Source organism: Strix aluco, chromosome 1 (genome assembly GCF_031877795.1).
Source record: "Strix aluco isolate bStrAlu1 chromosome 1, bStrAlu1.hap1, whole genome shotgun sequence".
NCBI lineage: Eukaryota > Metazoa > Chordata > Aves > Strigiformes > Strigidae > Strix > Strix aluco.
In genome coordinates, this window is record NC_133931.1 from 169,909,646 (window position 1) to 169,927,612 (window position 17,967).

General features: G+C 42.9%; 1 protein-coding gene across 2 annotated transcripts in view; it reads right to left on the bottom strand.

Annotated features, from left to right (window-relative positions):
• Positions 1–519: 519 nt before the first annotated feature.
• Positions 520–17,967, bottom strand: part of PTH1R (parathyroid hormone 1 receptor) — a 133,712-nt gene continuing 116,264 nt past the window's right edge. For both annotated transcript variants that reach the window (XM_074845080.1, XM_074845070.1), the window contains 4 exons: positions 16,136–16,230; positions 14,070–14,211; positions 12,181–12,222; positions 520–11,147 (listed from right to left, as the gene is read on the bottom strand). In XM_074845080.1, the coding sequence (XP_074701181.1) occupies positions 10,785–11,147; positions 12,181–12,222; positions 14,070–14,211; positions 16,136–16,230 (642 nt within the window). In that variant the 3' untranslated portion in view covers positions 520–10,784. The remainder of the gene's footprint in view (positions 11,148–12,180; positions 12,223–14,069; positions 14,212–16,135; positions 16,231–17,967) is intronic.

A 17,967-nucleotide genomic window follows, 5' to 3' on the forward strand; every position in this document is an offset into this window, starting at 1 on the left:
CTGTTGGAGTGGTGGTACACAGGCCGTGTGTGTATGTGACGTGCTAAATGTTGGGGCAAGGAGCACTTTTGCCCAGTTCTTCCACCTGTGCAAAGCACACTCTTGCAACAATAGAAATGCCATGACTAAAGTCTGTCCTTAAATTTTAGTTTCAGTAAATCAGCTTTCTTCTTTCAAAGCTGTTAGAGCTAAACCACACATAAGGAGAAGGTTGCCACCAGCTGAATTAGCATATCTCCAGAAGCTGCTGCCCAGCAAGAAGCATGGATGGGAGCTGACCAGGTTTGTTCCTGGTGCTCCTGAAAACCACAAGCTTAAGCTTAAGCCACCCCTTGTGAGGTCTTCCCACAAAGACATAGCTCACTCCCATCTTTCTGTATCCTTAACAAACTGGAGGAGCTCATGGAACTCCTTCCTTGTGAACCCAGAGGAATACCTAACACATGTCCATCTAAGGGTGCTCCTGAAGGGTTTTTGAGGCTCTGAGTCCTACAGGCAGGAAAAGACACAGAAGAAATATTTTGTGAGAATCAATAAAGGTTTCTTTTTATTTTAATTCCCTTTTACATACCCCTGTGGTTTGTCATTTTCCGATTGTTACTTTGGTCCATACAGAAAGCAGAAGTGGAGGAATGTAAACCAAATGCCTGCCTGATGACACACACAAGGCAATGTCCCCATAACACATAGAAAGAAATCACAGCTTTGTCCTTTAGTTTTTCATTTTTTTTCCTCTTCTGAAGTGAAACAAGGTCTTAAAAATCACTTCAGTGAAAGCGCTCATATTGGAGGGGGAAGAACATATCCCAGCTCTTTTCCCTCCTGCTCAGACTAGAAAAAAGGAGGCAATATCTCAAAAACAGACTCCCTAGGCAGAGTCTAGCAGACTGCTGGGAATGGCTGAGTCCTTTTTCTAATGCCCAGACACCATCACTTCTGGTGGTCACCATGGCTGGGTCACTCTGAAGTTGCTGAGATGAAGCGATGAGTTTTAGCAGCAGGTCTGTCTCTTTGGGCATGCCCCAGCTCATACACATGGCAAGAGATCGACGTGGTGTTTCTGAACACCGGGATGGGCCAAGGGGATGGGTTTGGGTGATGGTGCTTGGCTATGTCTGCCCTTCCTCTTCTGCCACCAACTGACTTTCCTCTCCCATCAGCTCTACCCCAATACAACCCGTCCTTTAAAACATTTAACCTCTATCAACAAATGGCTTCTTGTTCATCCTTCCCTGCATCTCTCAAAGAAGAATGATTCAATTAGACAGAGGAAAATAAAAAGGTAAAAACGTGGCCTGGCAAGAAACACCCAGATCTATGTTTAGAATGGCTCATGCCTGTCATAATGCTCTGGTTTAGATGCTGCTTCTCTGGTGAAGTCATTATTTTGTCTGTCATTTTAGGTACCTGAGATCTGTCTGTTTGGAGAACACCCTTCATTTAAGCTTGTTTTAAGCAGTCTTTCAAGCAGATATTGTATCTCTATTTCAGAGGATGTAGGCCCAGGCATTTTGGAAACCCAGTGCACACTAATCCCATCTATTTATCTCAAACATTTTAATCCTATGCCTTTTTTTAGACAAATATCTACCACATCCTAAATCCCCACATGTAGAAGCTGATACCGATACAAAAACTTAATATTGTCACTCCGAAGCATTTCAGAAGAGAAGACTGCCACTCAGACCATCTTCTACCTCTTGATGTCTACTTTCTGGTCTTGTAGTGCTATTGATCTAAAGCAAAAGGCACCCTGAAATATGGGTGGCAAGTAAGGTTTTGGGAACAGGGGAGATAATCTATTTGAATCATTACCCTTTTCATCTTCAGAATTTACGGGTGAAACCCACAAACCCACTCCATGGAAATCAACAAACATTTTGGTGTCGATTTTCATGGGGTCAGGATTTCATCTCAAATTGATGCCAGCACATCTGTGTTGTTGCACACCACACTGCTAACCCAGAATCATTAACCCTCAATCTGAGGAAGATAACAAAGTACCATCAAAGTCCTTAGTTAATGTGCCAGGAAAACAATTGCTATGTTCACAGGGAGAAGTTACTCTGTGGGACCCAAAAAAATGGATCTGAATTCCAGGTTCTCATGTTGAGGTTGTTTATACGCCTTTTTCAGGTGAAAAAAGAAGTGAAAAGTGCCAGTGAGGATGATGAAGAAGAGAAAATAGTACTGACTTTCTTGCACACCCTGCCATTTGCTTTCTCAAGACATTCCCTGTTTAGGAGAGAATGTAATTGTGCAATAGAGACTACCTCTGTCAGATCTGTGCTGGATAGGGAGGTCTGTCTGAGTAGAAGTCAGATTTGTAAGACTTCCTAATTACTTATGATCATCTGGGTCAGCTCTTCCATAAATTCTCTTTTGTTCCTGGCCCCTACCAGACTCTGAGCTGATTTCCATCCCCGCCCTGCCTCACTGGAGTCTTGCAAATCCGTTCTGAATTAGGACAAATCTTGTTGCACTCTGTTCTTGTGTACACTGCCTTTGGCTCCCTTACAAAGCAGCAACGTGGTCAGAGAGGAGATGGCCCCAGATCGGTGAGTAATTACTACATGCCACAGATGCAAATGCGGTTCAAGAGACAGTTCTGCAAGTGTGCCCTGAAGAAGTACTGGTGTACCAACCTAGAGAAGGATGTAGAAACCACACTAGCAGATCAGAATATTAAACTTCAATTAAACAAGAATATTTAATAGCAGTGTACCAGCTCTAACCCCAAGCCCTCTGAAGACAGTGGAAAGACATTGTGTGAGCTTTACAGGTCATGCTGAATGGCTCGAGATCTTCTATGAGCAAAACATGAGTGAGTTCAGTTGGAGGATGAAAAGCTGTGCCAAGGTTTGCAAACCTTTCCCTGGTCTGTGGGAAAGGTTTTAGAGGAGTCTTCTTTAATATTTCTTTTAATGCTCCCCTGTGACACTATTTTCCCCACTTGCCTCCCAAGTCCTGGCAAAATGTTGATATTATCTTGAACTTTGTATACTGTGGGGCTAGCTTAAACCTGGAAGACAGCATGAAAACTTGGAGGATCTGAGTTCACACGCAAGTAGGATAGAGAAGACAGAAGGGGCTAAGAAAAATCCCTACCAATTGAAACAGCTGAGTGTGGCTAGGTGACCACAGTGTACGGCAGTGGGGAGAACAGGATGATCTGAACAGGAACAGATGAAACGGGATTGTTTTCTGTGACAGCTGATGCCTTGAGTGTCCTTTTATTTAATCCCAAACAACAAGCCTGGTCTCTAATTCTCAGCAGAGTATTTCTGTAGCTAGAGTTGGAAGGTTTGTTTTAAATCCATTATGCACATTGTACATGAGTCCTGAACTGTGCTCTAGATTCAGATCTGTTTTGCCTTGGCATTAGACCGAGTTAACTTGATTAACTTCAGTGGAGTAGCTTCTGCCTTCTGCCAATGGATATAAAATCAACATCAGGTCTGTTTCTAAGTGTCCTGCCCTAGAGACTGTCTTTGAATGACTCTGTCTGCTCATTATAGCTATTCTGCCCACCACAGATTGCTCTGTCCGCTTGGGAGAAGCCAGAAAGCCAGACACTGCACAGACCCCATCAGAGTACTCAACAGAACCTGATGAAATAAACACAAGATAACTTATAATTACTGCTTTATTTTTTATAATTCTTCTTAAGTGTGGCGTAAAGACAGCGGCTCTTTTTCTTGCTCTCTGTGCCCTTTTCTTATAAATTCACCAAGAACAAAAGACTATTTTGACAGAGTGACCTTCCACCTCTGCCAGGGTACCTGTGCTCTGAGCCTGGTGTGATGGGTACAATGAGACTAGGGCACTGTGCAGCTGACCTGAGCCAATCATGTTCCCATCCTGATGCTCTGGATTGGTTTTGAAACTGAGACTGGAGATTGGCTTCTAGCCATAAAAACTCCCTGAATTTGTATCCAGTTCAAATGGAAAATGAAATGCTTAACCAAGATCTTTTAATAAATTTTTGGGTATTGTTTTGTAGGGCCAGTTTGGAAAAAAGAAGTTAAGACTAGAGAAGGACTCCAGCCAACTTGAATTTGGGATTGATGTAGAGGGTAGGGGTGTCCACCCTGATGGTGTCTTTTCTTGTGGACTTCTCTACCTGCTAAGGACAAACAGCCTCAAAGATCTAAAATGGTTGATGGTCCATCATCAGCCTAATGCTACAGGTGAAGTAGGTACATATGAGTCTACTAGCACTGCCAAAAGATCACATCTCAGTCCCAGCCTCAACAGTAGAAGATACCTGCTCTAAAGTCTCCAAAACCTCCTACGGACCAAAGAGCAGCCAGTGAACATGTCTATTAGTACTGACTAAAGAAGCACCTTGATTAGAAGACACTTTGGCTTTTACAAAGCTTGATATATAGACAGCAAATTAATTTGGAGTTAACCACTAAATGAAGCACATTAGCAATATTTCTGTTTCAGCACAAGATTGCTTGATGTCTCTGAGCTTTAAATGACCAGCAGCTCGTCATAAGCAAAGGTCCATGCATCTCTCTCCATCCCACCTCATTCACAATGGCCTGTGGAAGATTTGCTACAGAGAGGCCAAGGAGGACATGAAAACACCATGGAGACCAGATTTCTGGGTCGAACTTTCTGGCCAACTGAGCATTACAAGGAAATAAAGAAAAAAAAAAAAAAAAAAAAGAAATTACAACCTTCATGTTTCTTATCCCTTTTGTTTTTTTCCTGAATAAAAGCAAATTCAATCTGCACTTCCCAGGCTATTTTTTTTTTTTTTAAATCAAAGTAGTAGAATTATGTTTTAGTATTGTTCAGTTAATTATGCTCATCTCTGCTTTCTTTTTGCTCCCCCACCTTTAGCTAAGAGCTAAGTTTGAGTTTTGATTTTATGAGAGGCCACAAAAATAGTTTGGGTGGAACAGGATAAGTCCAATAATTCTTATACAGATGGCAGGATTTGCTGCCTCAAAACAAAACGTTCCTTTGGGCAAACAGTATTTGCTGTCCAGCAGGTTCAACATTTCACTTCCATGGGCAAAACCAGCAGAATTGCCTTCCAATAAACGTCCATGGAGATGGACATGCTCTTTATTTTACTTAAAGCAATTTATGAAATATTATGTTTTCCAGGCAAATCAACAGAGCCATGGGCGATCATGATGGAAATTTATTTATAGGGTCTTTCACAAACTCATTTCCTTTACAATTTAATGTTTTTCTCATTTCAAGACACCCTAGAGGACTGGGATATAAAATCTACCCTGTCTGCAGAATCACACTGGATGCTTGAAAATTTGTGTAGCTGGCCAGGGATATCATATATGTCCTCTGCTTACTCTGCAGAACATGGCAACCCATCAGCAATAGCAGTAAAAAAAAATAATAAAAAAATCAAACAGCAAACCTGTTCCAGCATGAAGCTTGTTGGAGAAAGCTGATTTTCCTAGACCTGCCTGAGGGTGCAACATGATCTTTCCCCTAGCAGGTGCTGTCAGCAAGGAAGTGGCATTGTGAGAACCTATGTTAATCTGCCCATGGCCTTAAAACAAAGCTTCCTCACCTGCTGAGCGGTTTACAACTTGCAGACATCAGTGCAATGTCAATTTGGGACACAGGATATACAGTTAAGGAGTGATTATCTCCCAAGTTTGGAAAATACTGCCTCAGATATTTTTTTTCCTTTTGTTTCCTGTTACAGTGAAGATGTCATAAAATTCAGATGAGGCCAGAAAGAGAGGATGTGAACCACATTACTGCTGCATAACTTTCCATGACAAGGCACGGATTGGTTTTCATCAAACTCATGGGCACCAACGGGTAGAGAAAAGCATGTACACCAGTAAGAAGCAATGTTGCACATTAAGACTTCACAGGTTCATACAACCTCTCCCTTAAAGGTGAACTTTTAAAGTGCTTTCTCTCATTTCATCCAGTCTTATCTTAGGTGAAAGAGTCATTGATCATATTGAGAAATTCAGATGAGTTAAGGGATATATTGATCACTCTCCTCATTGTAAGTAATTTTGCTTGAAGATTTCTAGGCGAAAGGCGTGCAGAAAAATCAGCCAGTGAAAAAGCAATTGAATCCAACATATAAATGAGGTTTCTTAACTTTCTGAAGCATCAGAACCTGAAATTTAAAATCTTTTAAGTTAGCCACTGAGTTTGTCAAAACAAGAAATAGGAATTTCCCTCTTAATGTATTTTCATGGTTTAAAAAAAGGAAAATTCTTATCAGCAGTGTGGATGCTCTACGACCTTTAGCCAATTTCCCGTAAACAGATAAACAAAGCCAATCCCTGGCTAAAGTTCTATTTTGGGAGGGCTTTGTGAACTGATTTGGCTCTAATATGTATCAGACAAGAAGAAGCAGAATTGAGGAGTGGTGAAGAATAGGACAAGACATGATCTCATCTGAACCAAGACCAAGCGGTATATAGAAGGTGTAAAAACATTTGTCTGCACATATCCAGGCAAAACAGAAATGACAAGGCTGCTGCCAAAAGTCATCCTTCAGAAACACAAAGCTGAGAAACATTTAACAGCTCTGTGTCCATCCAGATCAAGTAGGAAGGACTCATGAGGAAAAGTAGACTGCACCGCTGTGGATGGGAATAGAAGAGGTGCTGGGCTGGTACGATGAGATGGACCTGCCAGGATGTGAGATTCCCTGCTCAAGACCAACATCTCTGTGGCACTGGAGAAGAGAACACCCATCCAAAATATGGGCAAGGAGATTCATCCCCATGTGAGCCAGTCAGCCGGGATATCGCAGTGCACAGCTTGGCCTGTGCCAGCCCAGCAGGCTTAGAGAAGTGAGAGGGTCTACAGGACTCCTGAGTGTTGCCAGTTGCTTTACAGGATGGGAAAAAAAAGGGTCACAAAGCTGACACCATGGAGGAGGGAAAACTAGAAAAATACAGGCAACCAGCTCCTTTGGACCTTCGCCTCCTCCTTGAACTGAACTTGAGAAAGTCTCTTTGCATATATGTTTGCTGCACACCGACTGCAAAACAATCTTCTCTCTCTGCTCCACCATCCCATGTTGGACCTGAACCAGTACGGGCACAAACCCTGTCCTGCCTGACGGATTTGCAGGGGTCACTAGATGAATCACAGACAAATGCCTCCCCACCTCACCATGTTTCTGTTTTCTGCAGTCTTCAGGGCTATGTTTGCACTAGTAAATCAGACAGGAGAGGAACTGCTGCCCCAGGTGGACTCAGACCTTTGGGCAGGGGTAAACTGTCCTTGAGGGATGCCCATATCTCCTGGTGATGAAGGAAGCAAAGGGGACCCCACTTTGAATCTAGAGGTTTTGGCTAAGAGCTAGCAGGACCACTCTGCTTGTCCTTCCAGGACAAATTGCAACAGCAAATTGTGGTTTCTTCTCTGTTTTTAGACATCACAGGTCTGATTCCTTCCTCACTAAAATCAGTGAAGGCTGTCCTTGGACCTTTAGCTAATAGATTGTGACCTATACACTCAATCAAGAGTTTTTGATCAGCCCAGGAAAGATAGGAACAGGCTTTGACAAACATACAGTCTGCCATGCCTTAATGGTGGAGTTATTCCCCTGTTTTGGTATCAGCATTTTCCCAGTTTTTAGGCATGAATATTGTTCATGCACATGAACGCCCAGAAAAATAAAAATCTATTATGCATGATTTGCAATTGAAGGGATTAAGAAAAGATTTCTTCCCCTGTACATTGCTGTTGCATGTCTTTTTTATCTACATTTAAGAACAGTTTTTAGACATTTATTCCAAATAATCCAGTGATAAATGCATTTCAGTGAGGGCTGCATTTTATGAGGGGTGTTCTATTTGTTTATAAATAATTTTATGGGTTTTGCTAATTCCTTGAGCTTTGCTAAGTCTTTGTCAAACGTGTTATTAATCTTGAGATCTCAGTAACGAACACAACCAAATAGTGAGTCACTGGTGGGTTGGGGTTTTTTTGGTTTGTTTTTTTTTTTTTTTTTTTGTTTGTTTGTTTGTTTGGTTGGTTTTTTTGCTTTGTTCCAGCAGTGAAATGATACTAAGAAATTTCTTTGAGCGAGAAAATCAGGAGGGTCATTGCATCTACTTGGCAGGATTTAAACACAACGTACTTCTGGAAGGTTGGAAAGCCAGAGCCAGAATATTTAGTCGTCTTCTCTCTCATTGGTGGTTCAGCCACATGGGATGCTAAATAACGCAGCTGTACACACTTTGACAGCTGACTGTTAATAACTTCTGCCCCCTTTGATTGCCTCCAGAAGCCGTACCAGCATCTGTGAGGAAAAGGCAAGCAGTGAGTGTAGCTGGGCTGACCCAGATTTCTGCAGAGCTGGTTAGTTCTCCATGCCAAACTTTCTCTAGAGTTGACTCCTCTTGCAAGATTACTTAACTTCTCTGTAATACTATTTTTAGTACTGTTACATGAATAACAACAACAACAATAATGAGAGCATGAAAAAAGATTATTTGTTAGAAACCTTACATTTCAGTAGCTGCCATTTGGTGATAAATGGTTATGATGAGTTTTGACTTATTTTAATGATGCAAAACAAGAAAAGAACATCACAAATTAATACTGGCTTTTAAAGACCTCATATGTGTCTGCAGCTGGTGGAGAGGTGCTTCAGTGCCTGACAGAGGACTGCCTCTCACCCACCACATCCCCTACCAGGTCTGAATCCAAAACTCAGAGATGTTGAAGGGAGGAGGTTTTTCCCTTGTCTTTACTGGGCCCTAACCTGAGAGGTTGTTCAAAGAGGATGTGGGACACAGAGTCAAGATCCCAACTGTTCTTCCTGACCTTCTTCAGAGTTTTGGGAAACTTAGTCCTTAATTTGCCCTCAGAAGATCATCTGATTTCATTGAATGGATGAATCTCAGAAGTGCTTGTTGATGTGACCCAGCAGCTTTATCTAAAGGAGCAGGATAGAGAGTAGATTATCCCATCAGCTCCACCTGCACCCTAAAGGACTTCTGCAAACTTGCCCAATACCTCTTTCCTACTCCATTTGAGTAACAGCCAGGTGATGTCAAAGTGCTTCAGGTACTAGAAACTTGCCAAGAAGGAAAAAAATAAATAAAAAAAAAAAGCACCATGAGGAGCTGACTCTCAGACTGCAGCAAGGGAATAGTGACATTATGACAGGGGCTGAAGAGAGGGTCCAGACTGGTTCATCCAGAGTCCTTCCTTTAGGGAAGCATGTGCTGCAATAGGAAGTTTGGTCACTGTTCCTAAATTTTCCACTTCTGGGCAATTCTGTATCATGTTTGGAAACTGACTGGTGTGAAACAGCCCCAGCACAATGCACTCTTGGCCAACAAGGACCGTACCTCTTCATTGCTGCTGAAGATGGTATGTATAAGAAAATAACCTTTTAGCACACCTTGCAAAAAGCACCAACAAGGGAAACTCTGCATGGTGACAAAATCTTCCTGGTCTCTCCTGTGGCATTTCCTGTGAAGGCGTTTCCTTGTGCTCTTCCCTTCAGAGGCAACCTCAAGAGCAGTTCCTCATCTGAGCATCTCTAAGCAAACTCCGTGACTGGTTGAAGTCAGACTTGTTTACACCTGCTAGGAGTTTGACCTAGTATACATATGTGTGTGTGACCAAAACACAAAGAATAGGAAAGTTCAGAAGATGTTCAGAAGGTGACCATCCATGAGCAATCCCAGTGGATTTATCCAGAAAATTTTGCCTTTGGATCTCATGAAGGAAGGTTTGTCTGGTTGTATCCAGCAGTTTGTGCTTCTGGGTGATACAGGCAGACCATTGATGGAGTCTTTCTCCTCATGAGGGTTTGGACTAGTGAGAAACAGGAAATTCAGAGGGCAGAATGAGAAGCAATTTAGAGGTTTAAAAAATGACTGAAGCCTGTTTCCATGAGCACCCACAAAAAGGGAGGGCTGAGTTAGCTACCTTCTGAACGGATTTTAGCCACACACACACAGGAACACATACCCAAGATCTGAAAATTCTCCACCCTGCCTCAACCCCTTTGGTGGGCCCCTCTCCACTGCTGCATCTGGAAGAACAAAAATGTCGCACATTCTGATAACCACATTTTCCATCCTAAAATTGCACTGGTTTCTGGCTTGCTACTGGGACTCAGGTCAGGGAAAGGAGAATAGAGTTTACTGCCTGAATCCAGCAACCATGAGCTATTAACCCTGCCCACCCCAGAGGAGTGAGCTTGCCCAAGTGAAGAACATGCAACCAGTTGTTTTGAGCTGTCTGCGTTGAGTGCTTGTCTGCAAGATAGGGCAGCAATGACCCTCAAGGGGTCTTGATCAGTGTTGTGTGTGTTACCAGGCAGACTTTACAGGGAAAGAGCAAACCAAACTGAAGACGCTGATGCCCAGGGTGGCTAGTACCCTCACAAGAAGATGGCACTGTACCCTCCCTTCAAGACTCTTGCTTTACTGGGTGAGACTCCTGTCCTCCTTGGCTGCCCACACCCTCCAAGAGGTCCAAGAACCACATGATGCTTTGCAACCCTCCCTTGCGAACTCTTAGTATCTCTGTTCAGCAGGTAGCAAGGCCTGTGGGTCTGGATAGCCCTGCCTCTGTTAACACCAGGGAGACTTAGATCACTGAGTATATGCATGTGATCGACAGCTGGCCACATTGGAGGCTCACTTCTTTTTCCCATATAACAACTCTCGTTCCACAGAACAGAGAAACTGTATGGAAACCCTTGGCATCTGGTGCGTGGCCTGATACTCTTTTGCCCACTAAATGCTCTCCAGGAACCTTTTTCATCCTTTTGTTTCTTTTTTCTCCTCCTCTTTTTACATCACTGTCTCTCTTTCTTCTTCAACGAGTACTGTGGGTCTGTCTCCATCGTAAAGCCCAGAGCCATTCAGGTACTCCTCATCTTTGTTGTACTGCTCTGGTCCAGAAGAAGGCATGGAGTTTTCAGAAATGGACCCATTTTTTACATAACCTGGCAAATTCCGGTGTCCATTGAGGGTCCCTGGTATAAGTCTCGTATTGAGATGGAGGGCAAGTGCTCCTCTTGTGGCTACATTTGTGATGCTGGTATGGGAAACCATTGGTCCATAACTGTAGGTTGTGCTCCCACTTCGTGCTTTTCTTTTAAAGTCAAGTGCTAATGTCCACCTGCTCCATGACTTCTTTATTTCTGCTTGGACCTGAGAGACAAAAGGGGAAAAAAAAAAAGCATAAGTGGGAGGAGAGAGGGGCAGAGAGTATCAGAAGGAGGTAATATCCACAGGCAGAGTGGGTGAGAAACTCTCCGAGGAGTGAAATTGGAAGGAACAGTAAATTCACATTAAATCCACCCTTTCCAAATGAAATATTTGTCATTGGGAAGCTTGAATGGCTGAAAACATCTAACTGAAAATGTGAGTTAACTGTGTCCCAGAGTTAAGGGACATCCAGGAGAGACACCTCTCAATGTACCATGAGCGTCAAGTATAAGTGGGATGAACCACCTTTGGAGGTGCCTGAGTCACTAGAAATTTCCTCTAGAAAGGAGTTAGCTGACTACTTTAGAGTGAGTATCCCACTTTTAGATGGCTAAAGTTAGGATGAAATCAATTGCCCTTATGGTAGGGATTTCATTTTGCTTTTACACTGTGGAAGCACCATATTTGTAGTTGCATTTCCCCTTAAAATCCATAAATTTAGGTCAAACTAGACTTATGCTGGACCATGAAAGTAGCTCTGTTCTTTCCCCGTGTGTATCCACTGGCCATCTAGCTTCTTAACTTGCAGCCATAGAGGGAATTAATGGAAACAAAGGCATAAAAGCATATCACTCTGGAAAAGACATAAAAGCATATCTCTCGGGAAACAGAAAAAAAGGTCAAAAAAGCTTGGACGATCAAAAGAGCTTGCTGGTTAGGCAGCTACTCTATCAATCCACTTTCCTCCTGCTACAGATCTGAAATTAAGCACTACTAAACAGCATTTGTGCTGGGGAAAGAAAAACCACATTTTTTTTTTCTCTCCATTTATGGATGACATATTGACCTGGATGTCTTACATGAACAAAACTGAGGGTATGAACTTTCTATGTGGACTGACAAATATTTCACTGAGTGCAAAACAGGGTTGTGTCTCTATAATAAGTGAGGATACGCTGATGTGCATACATCCTTATCGTCTGAGTGTGGAACTAACCTAACAAAGAGGGAAATAATTAAGAAGCTGGTAGCTTACCTCTCCATTGCAAAAACAGTATATGATGGCAACAAAAAATCCCTAGAAGGAAGAAGAAACAATATATTAATGTTGATCTTGCTGCCTGTGGGTATCACTTTCCTGATGGTGCTGCCCAGTGTCCCTGTTCCTCTGAAATCAATGACAATCATAATATGCTGTATATAATGTGTGTGAGAAACCTTGCATTGTTCAGTAGCGCATGGAAGACAGATAAACAGACATTTTGCTGCAGACTTGTGAAAAAGTAGATAGACTATATAAACCCTCTGGGTCATGGTTTAGCTAACAGGTCTGTTTTCACCCCCAGATCTTTTGCAAAGGTTCTGAGATGGTGAGGGGTGCCTGAGAAGGTGGTGGAGTCTACTTCACTGGAGGTGTTTATGTACTTGTTGGATAAACATTTCCAGTGTTTTAAATGTAGCTGATCCTGCTTCAGGATGGGAGGATGGAAGATGGTCCTGATGGGACTTTTCCAGCTCTGGCTGTAAGTAAGGCAGCTCGTGCATGGAGCAGAACTGACTGAGTGGGATCAGCAAAGGAATTCAGATGTGAGCAAATGATCCACATCTTTTTTGTGGGCCAGTAGGTCTTGCTGAGTTCATCCACTATTTTATTTGACCTTCATCTGTCCTGGATTCTGCTGGGACAGAGTTAATTTTCTTCCTAGTAGCTGGTATAGTGCTGTGTTTTACATTTAGGATGAGAATAATTTTGATAACACACTGATGTTTTAGTTGTTGCTGAGCAGTGCTTACCCTAAGCCAAGGACTTCTCAGCTTCTTGTGCTGCCCTGCCAGTGAGGAGCCTGGGGTGCACAAGAAGCTGGCAGGGGACATAACTGGGACAGCTGAACCCAACTGGCCAAAGGGATATCCCATACCATATGACATCATGCTCAGCATATAAACTAGAGGGAGAGCTGTCTGGGGGGATGCTGCTTGGAAACAGGCTGAGCATCGGTCGGTGGGTGGTGAGCAATTGTTTTTCATTTGCATCATTTGTTTTTCTTGGGTTTTATTTCTCTCTCTTTTTGTTGTTTTCCTTTTCATTACAATTTATTCTTCTTCTTATTATTATTATTTTTATTTAATTTATTTTATTTCAATTATTAAACTGTTCTTAACTCATGAGTTTTCTTACTTTTACCCTTCTGATTCTCTCCCCCACCCCACTGAGGTGGGAAGTGAGCGAGTGGCTGTGTGGTGCTTAGTTGCTGGCTGGGGTTAAACCATGAGAGCATCCAACAGGAATTGTGGAAGCACAGGTATTCAAGTTTGGTCCCCATCTCCCTTACATTTTTTCTAAACTGTCATCCGGCCAGACCCTCTGCCCACCTTTCATCATCCACGCTGGTCAACCATGATGATTGGTAGTAGCATGCAAGCCAAAAGTTAATCCCTCAGGGAAGGGTGTGCAGTGATGATCAAATGCTGCTCTGCTTATAGACAGTTGCATATTCTTGTTGCTGCGTCTTATATAGCACTAGTGCTGTAACTGAACCTGCCTTTTGCCCAAACCTAGAACTGAGGAATCCATTCACAGGACTGAAAGACAACTTGGGACAAGCAAATTGGAAGCTGATTTGAAACAACATGTCTCTGTAGATCTCTACCAGGTTATGTCTAACCTGGATCTAAAGGGATTTATTTTGTGGGGCACGTTATCTTTCAACAGGAACATTTTTTTGTTGGACAAAACTGAGCCTTTATACGTTGTGCAAATATAAAACATACTTGATGCTAAAATACTGTCAAATCACCTTGTGAATGAAATCTGGTGTATTGTAAAAACAACTCTGCTTCCAAAGACAACCTTGCACTCTTATTTCCCTCCTCTGCCCACTGAAATTCTCAGAGTTTGCCCCCACAGTTTAACAGTTACAATACCTGGAAAGAGTTGAACAGCATTTCATAGTGCATTTGAACTTGCCAAAGAATCCCTGACACATCTGTGTATGGCATAGCCATGAAAACAATATAGTGAACGCCAAACAGAGGCATAAGGACGAGGGTAGATTTCAGCAGCTTCCTGTAGCAATAAGGAAAGATACAGAGGAAATTAGTGGATGGAACAAACCTCCAAGCCAGGCTCATCCATCTCATATCTTGGGCACAAACTGCATGTAATTTTGTTCTTGCTTACGTGGCCCCTTGGCTTGGATATTTTACATTTACACAGACACTCTGGCCACCTGCAATTTCAAACTGTTGCTTCTCTTATGGCATGTGACACAATGCATTCCATGCTCCAGCATGTCTTGATGTGCTAGTCTAACCCTCTCCACATGCATGCCCCTGTGTGATGCTGCTGTAGGTACTGGAGATGAAGACACTGAGATGTATTTTTCAGCTTCAAGCTATCCCTAGCTTTGGGTCAGGATCAGGGGTAGAGGGTGGAAGGGTGACTGGAAAGAAATGTGCGCTGCTGCTTCCAGTCCTCAGCCTCTGACTGGCACTAAATCCCCTTGTCCCCGAAGGATGGTTCTGCTTCAGCTTACAACGTCTGGACATGGTCCTATACAGTAGCTGAGACTGCTTGAGCAGGGGAGGTTGGACTAGATGACTTTCAGAGGCTACTTCCAACCTCAACCATTCTGTGATTCTGTCATTCTCCCTGCTTATTGAGGCAAGACACTAAGGTCCACCCTGGGTTAGTGCCTTCTGTGCAATGAGCAGGGCTGGTGGAGACAGAAGTGCATCAAGGAGCAGAATTACTCTAGATATCAAGGGGAAGAGGACAGTGCATTATGGGGCAAGCAGAAGGTGAACACTCTTAGGAGGTGCTTTGCACTGCAGTATCACTTGAAAAGCCCCAAGAAGCAGCTCCAACTCAGCATAGGACCTTTGTTGGGGATTGGGGGAAGGTATAATGCAACCCCGAGTACTTGGCTGGGTTTGCTCCTGAGGGAACCAGAATGCCTGGAAGTGATATTAATTGAAGGATTAAGCCTTCTGCCAAGAGTTACAGCAAGTCACCAAGTGCAGGCAATTATTGAGAAGGGCAGACATCACTACCAGAAAGACCTGGTACCTCCTCTGTCCAACAACTGGAAACCACTGAGGGAATTTAACACATTAAAAGAGGAAGGCCCCATCCAAACCATAATTAATTATAAGCTTCAGCCAGGGAGAAATAAATAAATAGATAAATCAGAGCCCTGACAGGGCAGCAAAGAAAAATGGAGAGGTGATTTCCTGCCAAATCTCATTCCTGCTTCAGATGAAATGTCTTGTGTTTGGAGAGTGAGATGGTAGCAACGAGCTCATGGTTTGCAGCCCAAATAATTCTGCTCTCCCCCCTTTACGTGTGTCACACTGGTCAGTCTTGCTCAGGAGATTATGAAAAACCTTGGGAACTCTCGAGCAGCTGAGGTGTCTCGGCAATCTGCTTTTTCTGTCTGGTTTTGACCATGCTACAAATATTCTGAATTATCATGAGAGAAGAGCTGGCAGAACAAAGGAAAATAAAACAAACAAGGAAATTCCAGATTTCCAGCAAAGAGTCAGGAATCTTTTTTTCATTTTAGCAAGGGCGTTGAAGCACCCACTGAAGGGCAGGTTTAACAAACAGACCAAGTTTTACAAAGCACAGGAGGGGAATAAATAGAAATAAATAAATTGATACAAGTTTTAGGTGCTTCAATAGCATAAGTAATGCTTTTATTTTTTCACTCTTGAGTCAAGGCCAGCACAGTCACTTCCAAACTGGTTGAAGAGACTATTCCTCTCTTTAACCTATGAGTCAGGTTGGATTTGAAAGGTTTAGGAGATGTTTAAACTGCTGTTGGTTCAGTCTGCATTACCAGACTTGGAAGACAATATTCTTCTCACCTTACTTTAGGTGTCTACAGTGTAGGCACCATGAACTTGTCACCCTGGGCTCCCTTGGTAGTCAAGTACATGAAACAAGGACTTTGACATTTCCCAAAACGTGGAGAGGGTATGTGACTCACCTGTACTGTTGTCTTGAGTCACACCTCCCTGCATTCGTCTCTCGTAGCTTGGTTGCTAGGACTCTGATAATATTGATAAAAAGAATAAAATTTACCTGGAAGAGGTGGGGAAAGAAAAACAAAACAACAAAGAAAGGATAACTGTTAAAAGAGATCCAAAAGATGATAGTGTTGTTTAGTCAGTGCTTTTCCCAGGATGAGTCAAGGAGCTGTGGCCATGACCTATTCATGCTCTGTATGAAGCTCCTCTTGGGAGAGCTTGTCCTGTGGAAGGGGTGAGCTCTCAAGGAAAAACTCAGTGTTTGGTGGGATCTAGTCAGCTGTGTTTAACCTGAATGGTTGAGAGAGAGAAGGGAATGGCTCTCTCTGACAAGATGTGGGCATCTTGCATGGAAACACTGAGCTAGCCAGCCGGGCAGGCACCTGATAACTGGATAGCATATCAATATATAAGGCAGTGCTTACCAGGCGTTTTGAGGTAAGGACTAGAGAGAACTATCAGCATTTTTGCATCATCTTTTTTGTAAAATTCCATACGGTGGTATGGGTCATTTTCATGGCCTCATAAATCTCTCAGACTTAGTTCAGGGTCCAGAGAACAGACCAAAATTAAGTTATATTTGTCTCTTGCAGCCCACCTGTGATTAAGATCTCCTCAGGCTAAGAGACGCATTAGTAGGATGCCTTTCCATATTTCCATGTGCAAAAGGAAAGAAGAGCAAGCGAACTGCACCATGATGAAGACGCAGGGACCTAACTAGAGATGACAGATGAAGAATGCAGAAGGGCAATATAGCTGTAAAACTTCTGTTGTATGTCTACTGCTAACTGTCGCTCTGGAGGAGTGTTTAGATGGACCAGATAAAGACAGGAAGGAAGTGATATCTACTACTTATGCAGGGAGCCATGCCTATGAATCCGTCTTGTGGCCAGCTGCTCAGCCAAACTAATCCAGTCAGGATTAATCCTACAGGATCAATCCTACCGGACATGCTCGTGATAACCCATGCAGCAGAAGGTAACAGCAACGTCTGTCTCATGGCTACGTTGCCACTTAACAGAGATGGAAAATGGGGAGATGTTTGAGGGGTTCTCAGGTTTTTTGGAGCTTTTCAGAGATTGGTTTCACTGGAGCTGGAATTACACCTGCTGCTGCCCCAGACAAACCCATTTTTGGGACTATGGTATAGCCACAAGCAGAACCATTGTGTAACAGTGCGCTGGGCAGATCCATGTTGCTGGGCTAATGCTGATGCCTATGGGTTTCTCTGGAGGCTGCAGCAGTCATTTGACTTCTCAGATGCCAGTATAGCAGCATTTTAAAGAAACAAATTACCATGCCACACACAGGCTCATAGTTTTATGCCAGAAGGGACCATTGTGAACCTCTAGTTTGATCTCCTGCAAAACACAGTCCATAAGACCTCCTTGTATTCATTTTTGTTTGAGCTATAGCAGATCTGGGTTTCAGTGTTTCCATGACGGAGATCCTACCACAACCATAAGTCGTTCCAACGGTTAATTATCCTCACTGTTAAAACAAGTATTTCCCTGAGCCACTGAAGGAACATGGCCTGGTTTACTATGGCTTTGTCTTCTGTGGTTGGATTCCTTCTTCTTTAACGAGGTGCAAGTTCATTTTGAACAGCTCTCCTCTGTGTTAAAAAGGGCGTAAGGTTGTACTACACCCTTTCCTTTGAAGGGCCATTAATAGAATTTCTCTTCCATATCTCTTTGACTGTTTTCATGAGGTTTGTGGGAATTTAACATCCATGCAACCCCATTCCCTTAGTTACATTTGGTTGGAATTTACTGACTGGCACAAAAGCTAT